This window comes from Nipponia nippon, unplaced genomic scaffold (assembly GCF_047370975.1).
Source record: "Nipponia nippon isolate SJK-2023a ecotype South Korea unplaced genomic scaffold, ASM4737097v1 scaffold_30, whole genome shotgun sequence".
Classification (NCBI taxonomy): Eukaryota; Metazoa; Chordata; class Aves; order Pelecaniformes; family Threskiornithidae; genus Nipponia; species Nipponia nippon.
Window position 1 is genome coordinate 6,009,617 of NW_028262348.1, and position 9,381 is coordinate 6,018,997.

General features: G+C 60.2%; 1 protein-coding gene across 1 annotated transcript; it reads left to right on the top strand.

Moving 5' to 3' along the window:
• The first annotated feature begins 422 nt into the window (after positions 1–422).
• SLC7A4 (solute carrier family 7 member 4) lies at positions 423–6,866 on the top strand. Its single transcript, XM_087768577.1, has 5 exons — positions 423–510; positions 1,792–2,842; positions 2,952–3,628; positions 4,454–4,562; positions 5,086–6,866. The coding sequence occupies exons 2-5, from the start codon at positions 1,861–1,863 to the stop codon at positions 5,277–5,279; spliced, it is 1,962 nt and encodes a 653-aa protein (XP_087624703.1). The 5' UTR covers positions 423–510; positions 1,792–1,860; the 3' UTR covers positions 5,280–6,866.
• The last annotated feature ends 2,515 nt before the right edge of the window (positions 6,867–9,381 follow it).

Sequence of the window (9,381 nt, forward strand, 5' to 3'; positions counted from 1 at the left end):
CCAGAACTGTGTCCATCGGCTGGGATTTGGGATAATTACTCCACCCTTCCCTGTTCCCTCTGTGTGTGGCTCAGGCTGCAGTGCTCCAGCCCAGCACATGCACCCCACGGGGCCGGTGTCCAGCCTGCAGCAACGAGGTCGTGGGGGACCCACCGCCACGCTCTCGGCGCATTGCCAAAAATTTGTCAGCCTCTCCGTGGGGTTCGGGGGATGCTCCCCCGTTACCCCAACCTCTGCTCCCAGCTCCGACAGAGACACCCCTGGGGCTGCGGCTGGTGCCGCCCGCCCGCCCTGCCCTTGCAGCATCCCGGGGCTCGGAGCAGGCCGGGCTCCGGAGGCTCCCGCCCCGGCTGCTGCTTCCCCCCGGGGGCTCCCCGCAGCCGCCGCGCCGGGCCCCCGCCCTTCCGCCGGGCCGGGGAGGCGGAGCCGGGGCGGGAGGCGGCGGCGGCGGCGGCGGCGGCGGCGGCGCGGAGCAGGTGGGGGCCGGGGCCGCTGGCCGCGCCCGCGCAGGTGAGCGGGACCCGGCGGGGCCGGGAGCGGGAGCGGGGCCGGGAGCGGGAGCGGGGCCGGGGGCGGTGCGTGGGGGCGCCCCGCGGGCGCTGCGGCTCGGCGGGAGCGGGGCTGGGGCGGGGGCTCGGCGCCGCCCGAGGAGCGGCATCGCGGTGGGCTGAGCAGGGGCGAAACTTTCCCATCTCCCCGCCCGGGGATGAATCCGGAGGCTGAACACACGCCCCGGCCCGGGGATCCCCACCCGCGACCACCCCCCCACCCCGGGAGGGATGCTCGCTTGCCCAGCGGGTGCCGAGCTCCGCGTCCTGCCGCAGCTGTTGGGTGCGTTGGTGTCGGGCACCCCAGTACTGCCAGTCCCTCCGTTCATGGGGACTCCGATGCAGGCGGCAAGCGGAGCTGGGGGGGTCTCGGCCAGCACGGCTGGTGCCAACAGGCCTGTTGTCCCCACGGGCCAGCATCGTGGCATCAGCTCGCGCTGGCCTTTCTGGGACCTTTTGGCCTCCGAGACAGACGGACCCAGGGAGCAGGGCTGCACCGAGCAGCATGAGCCCTCTGAGCAGGATCCATGGTTTGGGGATGCAGGCAGACCCGTATCCTGGCACGGGGAGGAGGGCGGCTGGAAGGGGAGAGCATCCCCAAAATCACAGACCACCCCACGGAACAGCCATGAAGCAGCACCTGAAGGTCCCCAGAGCTGCACCCTCCCACTCTCCCGGCAGCGGCTGCCAGCCGGGGCTGGTCCCCAGGCGCTGGATGTGGTTCCTGGTCTGGCGGGGGACGCCCACGTCCTCGCTGGAGCCGCTCTGGACTTCCTGCTGCACGCCTCCGCGCCACGCCCGGGCTTTCCCTGGGGAAGCAGCGAGATGCTGGGAGCCAGGAGACGCTGTGTGGCCCCTCGGTGGGCTCCCAACATGCCAGGGAGGTCAGGCAGATGTTGAATAAGGTGGAGGGGAAGCAGCAAAGAAACCTTCAGCAGGGCCAGAGCAGCCTGGTTTGGGCTTTAATGCAGCTCTGTTTTGAAAATAAAAGCTTGGGGGATGCTGCCCTGGGGGTGCTGTGGTTTTCCTCCCACCTGGCACACAAGCACAGGTCCCTGTGTGGGGTGGCTGGCTGTCCTGTGCCACCACCCTACAGGAGGACATGCTCCAGTGCTGAGCCCCACGCTGGCTGAGGAGTGAGGGACACCTTGAATGCGCCACAGTGGCTTTTCCACCCTGTCCCCACCACCCAATACCTCCTTGCGGGATGGGATGCTCACACCTTCCTGCTCCTCCCTGCCAGGTCTCCAGGCAGGGTCTCGCTGCTGTGGACCCCTCACCCTGCCGGAGGGCAGGGCCTGCTGCCGCCGGGATGGCAAGATGGCTGCCTCGCTCCGCCGACCTTACCCGTTTCTGCCAGAAACTCAACCGGGTGAAGACCTTGGAGGATGACATGATGGAGACGTCCTTCAACAGATGCCTTTCCACCATTGACTTGACACTGCTGGGCATCGGGGGCATGGTGGGCTCTGGGCTGTATGTCCTTACGGGCACTGTGGCCAAGGAGATCGCCGGCCCCGCTGTCATCATCTCCTTCATCATTGCTGGCTTTGCCTCACTCCTGGCTGCTCTCTGCTATGCTGAGTTTGGAGCCCGGGTACCCAAGACAGGCTCTGCCTACATGTTCACCTACGTGTCCGTGGGTGAGATCTGGGCCTTCCTCATCGGCTGGAACGTGCTGCTGGAGTACATGATTGGAGGAGCCGCGGTGGCCAGGGCCTGGAGCGGCTACCTGGACTCCATCTTCAACCACAAGATAAAGAACTTCACCGAGACCCATGTGGGTGCCTGGCAGGTGCCATTCCTGGCCCACTACCCCGACTTTCTGGCGGCTGCCATCCTGCTGGTAGCTACCGCCTTCATCTCCTTTGGGGCCAAAGTGTCCTCCTGGCTCAACCATGTCTTCTCAGCTATCAGCATGGGTGTCATCCTCTTCATTCTCATCATGGGCTTCATCCTCGCACAGCCCAAGAACTGGAGTGCCCAGGAGGGCGGCTTTGCCCCGTATGGGCTGTCAGGCATCATGGCTGGCACAGCCACCTGCTTCTATGCCTTCGTGGGCTTTGATGTCATTGCGGCCTCCAGCGAAGAGGCCAGGAACCCACAGAGGGCTGTCCCCAGGGCCATCGCTTTCTCCTTGGGGCTGGCCACTGGGGCCTACATCCTGGTGTCGGTGGTGCTGACGCTGATGGTGCCCTGGCACACGCTGGACCCTGACTCTGCCCTGGCGGATGCCTTTTACAGGAGGGGCTATGCCTGGGCAGGGTTCCTGGTGGCTGCTGGCTCCATCTGCGGTGAGTACAGGCAGCGGCAGTGGGAGCTGCCTGCCTCGCTCGTGATGGGGGCTGGGAACCAGGGTGGTTTGGGTCTGACGTGGTCCTCCTTCTTCTGCCCTTCCCTCAGCAATGAACACGGTCCTGCTGAGCAACCTCTTCTCCCTGCCGCGCATTGTCTACGCCATGGCCGAGGACGGGCTCTTCTTCCAGGTCTTCTCCCGAGTGCATCCCCGCACGCAGGTGCCCGTGGTCGGCATTGTAGTCTTCGGGCTACTCATGGCCCTGTTGGCCCTTGTCTTTGACCTGGAAGCCCTGGTGCAGTTCCTGTCCATTGGCACGCTGCTGGCCTACACCTTCGTGGCCGCGAGCATCATTGTCCTGCGCTTCCAGCAGCAGAAGGTGGACGCCCCTGCTCCAGCGGCCGGTGGTCGGCCCAGCCCCGAGCCTCGTGAGGGTCCATCCGCCGGTGAGCTGAAGGAGTACGAGTCCTTCTCTGACAAGCTCCAGCTGGTGGACAGGGACAAGAGCAAAGAGCACCGGGAGCCGGGGCAGCTGAAGGCAGCTTTTGAGCCCTACCTGGAGTTCCTCAGTGACTTCTACCCAGGCGAGGTGGTCACGGTGGCCGTGGTGACCCTGATGGTGTCCGCCATCTGCCTCTGCTCTATCTTGGTGTTTGGCAACACCCACCTCCACCTGCCCACCTGGAGCTACTCCCTGCTGCTGGTCCTCTTCAGCCTGGGCTTCCTGCTCAGCCTCCTCCTCATCTGGGCGCACGAGCAGCAGCACGGCATGCAGACCTTCCAGGTACGCCCAGGGGCGCAGGCACAATTTGTCCCTCTGCCAGGGTCAGTGGGGTGGGAGCAGCTCTGATGGACCCACAGGAGGCCACGGTCATCCTTGTCTGGTGAAAGCACCACAACTGCTGAAGGAGGAGGAGGAAGAGGGCATCAGCAAGCACTGGGTATGGGGAGGTGTTGGTGCCTGTGGTGTCACTCTGCACAGACACCAGTCCCTGGGAGGGCACATCCCCAGCAGCTCCATGTCCATCCCGTGGGATTGCTTCTGCCTGCCCTGAGCTCCCTTCTCCACATCCCCACAGCCCCCCTGCTCCCCTCCTGCCCATCCCAAGTCCTTCAGCCTTTGGCCTGCCCTCGAGCTTCGCAGTGGAGCTCTTTTCTTCAGCCTCCAAATCACTTTTGTGCTTCTTGTGCTGCCCCCTCTCCAGTTTCCCTCACCAGCCCCATCTGGGCCCTGGTGCAGTACAGCCACATGGACAGTTAATACCAGTAGTAACACCACCTCCTTGCCATGCCCCTGCCTCAGCTTCTCCAGCAAGGACCACGTTGGCTCTGGATTGAGCTGGGGGCTTGTTTGGTCCTTGTGACAGTGCCTCTGGGCTGTTTCCAGAATCTGCGACCACCCTGCCAGCCTGGCATGCAGCCTGGCTCCCAGCTCCTGGCTCCCTAACTGGCCGTTATTTCTTTTGGCTGCCTTTTTCATGGAAAAAAAAGTAATTTTCAGAAAGCCCAGGGTGAAAGTCACTTTGTCCCCTGCATTTACCAGTGCTGGCTTTTGTCTCTATGGTTTTAAGGATGGTCTCACCACCCCCTGGCTCTGTTTCTCCCGCAGATCCCCCTGGTACCTCTCTCCCCAGCGCTGAGTATCGTCCTCAATATCTATCTCATGCTGAAGCTCAGCTACATGACATGGCTCCGCTTTGCCATCTGGCTGCTCTTAGGTGAGTGCTCCCATGGCAGCGGGAGCCCCGTGAAGGCGGCGGCTGCTTCGGGGGAGAGGGGAACAGGGCTTGTCTCGGCACCGGCTGGTGGCTTTGGCAGCTCTTTTCCCCCGGTGATGGGTTTATAAAGAGCATTGTGCCCCTTTCCGTCTCTGATTCCCCTTTGGAGACATAAGCTGAGGTCTCCCAGCACCTCCTTGGCCCTCTCTGGTTCCCAGAGTGTTACAATTTGTTCCCATTAAGGTTTGGATCCCCATTCAAGCTCTGGACCAGAACCAGCCCCTGCTCCTGAGGCGACTCCCTGGGACTTAAGGAGCCCTTCCCAGCAAGGGGCTTCCCCTCCCCCGGGACTGGGGTTGCCCCCCTTGCTCTTAACACGCTACATGATCCTTTTCCACCTGCAAGGAGCTTGTTTAAGCCTCCCTGATGCCATGGCTTGTGCTCCTCCACTGGGATGCCGGCTGCATCTGTGCCAGCCACCGGCCTCTGCTGAAGCCGCTGCTCTCCCTGTCCCTTGCTGCAGGCCTGCTCGTGTACTTCGGTTACGGTATCTGGCACAGCAAGGAGAACCTGCGGGAGCCCAGGCCGCAGCGCGTCAGCGCCCGCTACGTGGTGTTCCCCAGTGGCAGCCTGGAGGAGACGGTGCAGGCGGTCCAGCCCAGCTCCCAGCCTGCCGCCGGGCTGCCGGACACCGACACTGAAGACTGCAAGAGATGACACCCCGGAGGACGGGGGCACCTGGCTATGGGAGCATCTGATCCACTCGCCATGGCAAGGCCAGAGACCCCCTCTCCTCTTCCTGGTCCCTTTGGCAGCAGAGCCACTGGGGCTGCCCTGGGCTTGTGGCTCCATCCGGAGATGTCGAGGATGCTTGCCCTTCCCCACCAGCTCCCTGCACAGCATGGGGAAGGGCTGGCTCCCTCCCTCCCCATCCCCAGCACTCAGGAACTGGGTCTCAGCCCCCTCAGCCCAGTGCCTGCCCTGTTCATGAGGAGCCGCATCCTCACCACCTTCCCCTGAGCACACCCAGGCTCCATGCAGCAAAGTTCCTTTCTGCTGGCCCATCTGCGCAGCCGGAGATGCAGAGGGGTGCAGCAGGTCCCTGGGGACCGGGGCAGGCAGCCCAACACTACTTGTCCTGGGTCTCATCCTGGCTGCAGCGTGGGATCTTGCTGCAGCCCTGTGGAGTCCCCTGCCTCCTGCTGAGCCCACTCGCAGAAGGAGGCAGGGGCCAAATGCGCTTCCCCACCGGCATCCCTGCCGTCCCCATCCCCAGGGCCACTCTCCTAAAAGGCTGGGGCTAAGGGGGGCCAAGGAGCAGCTGGGGACATGAGATGGAGAAAGGACGTGGCCAGAGCGAGTGGCTGGGCAGGGACCCCAGCAAAGCCAGTGCGGGCTGGCACAGCAGAAGCCCAACTGCATCTTCCCAGTCCCTGGCATCAGCTGTTTCAGGGTGGGCTGGGGGCCGTGCTTCTGGAAGGTCCTTGCATGGTCCTGCCAGGGCCAGGCTTTTGCCCGAGCCCTGTGCTGGGTGTGGGGGCTCATGACCCCAAATTTGTTGCCTTGTCCCCGGTGGTCCCCAGCAGCATCCCTGGGCTGGGCTGCCTGGAGCCAGCTCCCCCCTTCCCCTGCACCCCAGCAGCACAGCCTGCACTGCCGCCTGCCCTGGCAGGGAGGGCTGAGCCCGCTGTGAGCCTGCCACAGGCTCTCAGTGGCTCGGGATGGGCTCTGTGGGTGCTTTTCAATGTTGCCCCTCCCCAGCAAGCATCCCTGTGCTCTGGGACTCACCCTGGCTGCCGTGGTGTCCTGGAGGGAGGGGGTCCCAGCAGCACTGCTGCAGCAACCCCTGGCTGGTTTGCCCATGGGCAGCCTAAAGTGGAAGGGAAGAGGGTTTTAGCACGTTTTGGAAGAAATACATGGCGGAAACAATCAGTCAAGCATGAGGTTGCCAAACTGCCAGGCCTCACAGCATGGACACCCTGCTCCCTGCAGCTGTGCTGGATGTGCAATGTCATTTGCATCCTGCGAGGAGCCAGGGACTGTGGGCAAGCCAGTCCCATTGCTTCTTGCTGGCCAGTCCCTAGGGGGGGCCTAGAGAGGCCATGGGGGAGTCCCTGTACAATGCGCCGGCTCCCTGGTAAACCCCTCTCTGCCAGCGCTGCTCCACGTCCCACCTCGCTGCCGCTGCTGCAGATGGAGCGGCACGTCCCCGCCGTGCTGTGGCCCTGCTTCGCACCTCTGTGTAGTGGCTTGTGAGCAACGGGCTGACTTGGTCACCTTCATAAATACTGGTTCTGTGATGGGTCTGGTTGTTTTTTGCTGTGTGTCCCTCACCAAGACTCCACGTGGGGAAGCTGCTCACCCAGACGATGCTTAGGAAAGCCCCCTAAAAGCCTGGGGAAAGGGAGAGTCCTGCCACCCTGCAGCCACATTCCTCCCGAGCCCTGCAAGAGCAGCGGTGGGCTATGCCCGGTGCGTGCAGACCCTGCCCGCAGCTGCTCTCTGGCATTGTGGGGCAGGACCTGGGCACAGCGAGTCACCGTGCTGGGAGCCCAGCTTCCCAGCCACCAGCATGTGCTGCTGGAGCAGGGTGGGCACGCATGAGCTGCCCAATGCCTGGCCGGGTCCACCGGGCACCACCGAGAGCAGCTTTGCTCCTCTAGCATGAGTGTTTGTTCATGAGGATGGGCTCCGGCCGCACCCACAGAAACTGGGACCCCTCAAGGGGCTGGGGCAGCTGTGCAAAGGCAGCCTGGAACTTGAGCTTTACAGATACCTAAGTATAACTAACTATATTCACACAGATGGGCCTGAACCCCTTTGTCAACAGCAAGGCTGATGCTGAGCAGTGCCGGAACAGGTTCGCTAAAGCTGCCAAGGGTTACAAGCTGAATGGATGGGAGAACTTGTGAACCAGTGCAAATAATGGGAATTGAAGTGTGAGTCACTTGAGATAATCCATAGATACCTCCATCCTCACGGTTGTCGTTCACTAGGGAAGTTTCCTCCCCATGGTAACAAAGTCATTCTTTATTAAAAAAAAAGTATTCAACAAGTATCCAGGGAGGCAGATAATAGACTTAACTCTTCTTATCAATTGTTGGCTTTTAACTCTGCTATAAATCCAATGTCAGTAGGATAAAGGCAAGTAGAAAGAACCATAGTGATATATCAGGCGCAAGGGAGCCCAGCATAGGGTTGGGGAAGAGCAATAGAAGTCCTAACAGAGCAGGACAGGCTGAGGTTCAAAACACTTTTCTGTTCTCTTTTGAAGGAAAGGCGATAGAAGTCGCATTGAAGAATACTCTCAGCTGTTGCCGGGGCTGGGCTCACCCAGCGTGGGCTCTCAGTTGGCCTTTTAAACTGGCAAAGATCTAAGAGTTGTCAAATGAGCCTTGTAACCATTGATATTGAATCTATTTAAAAACGTTCATTTGTAAAAATGCAGATAAATTACTGCTAGGCTGTGCCATAAAAAGCAAGCGTGGATATGGGGTATCCCCTAGCACCGGCCAGGGAGAGGCAGGGAGCGATGGAGATGCAGCTGGCAGGGAATTAAAGGATTGAAACATAATTAATGGCAGCCTGGGAGGCGAGCATGCCCTCTCAAGCACACTTGTGGTTTTTTTGTAAATAGGATTACAAAATTGGTTGGTTCATCTATGCCATATACCATCCTATTGCAGTAACATGCCCTGCACAGGCACAGAACATATATTAACTGATTTTGAATTGTCTACCCATTAAGGCACACAAAAAAAGGGGGTTGTCAGCAGCCACTGCCACCAAGGGAGCCCTCCTACAATGATTTGTTCCTGAAAACTGTATTGGCAGGAAAAAAAAAAAATATCCAAACCGAACACCATCATCGGTGCTTTAAGATGGCAGCCTGTAATTGTAGGAGAAAAAACACCAGTTCCCCCATCTGTACCCCCGTGATCCAGCCAGATTTTAAAACAAACCACCCCCACGTGCAGCGCACAAAGCCCCATTTAACAGAGCACGGGGAGACAGCAGTTTGCTCTTCTACTGCAGCTGATATTACACTGATTTGCCATAGGAGTATCTTTCTCCAAATCAGTTTAAAAAAAAAAAAAATCATATTTTCTGGGACTTATGGAAATGGTCTAATCAGCCTAGCTGGACTGCATGGAAATCAATCTAATTAAAATGCATCAGTGAAGTATGTAGGTCAACGGTGTAATGGCCGGCGCTGGGGCTCTGGGAACCTGGAAGGGCTTTAGGGGCCACGGGGCAGGAGCAGCTCCAGCACACGTGCTCCCGGGCTGGGCTAAGAGGGTTAATGTGATCCTTGGATGATAATCCCCAGCTTACAGCGTGGGAGCGGGCAGGCGGATGGCAGCGATGCTGCTGGACTGGGAGGATTGGTAGAGGAGCTACCAGGGCAGCGCTGGTTTGCCATGCCCTGGGAGAAGAGTTCCCACAAAGCAGGTGCAAGGGGGTAAGGAGGAACGCAAATTCAGAGGGTGAATAACGCAGGATTTGTACTAGGGAGAAAATTGATGCTAGGGATGCCACCCACCATCTTTTAAACGGTAGAGACACTGAATCAGCCTGCGTCCCTCCTCCCCCAGCCCTGAAATGCAGCTTGGGGAGGCGGTGTACCTAGCCCAGCTCCAGAGATGACCAAACGGGACTGAGCTGATGATGATCGTGGAGGCTTCAGGAAACAGGCTCACTGCTGTTTCCCACGCAGCCCCAGTGACACGAGCTGTGGGAGCTCCTGCAGGGATCACCAGGCTCTTGCACAGTGAAGCTCAGGGGGGCAGGAGTTGCAGGTGTATCCCAACAATGTTTC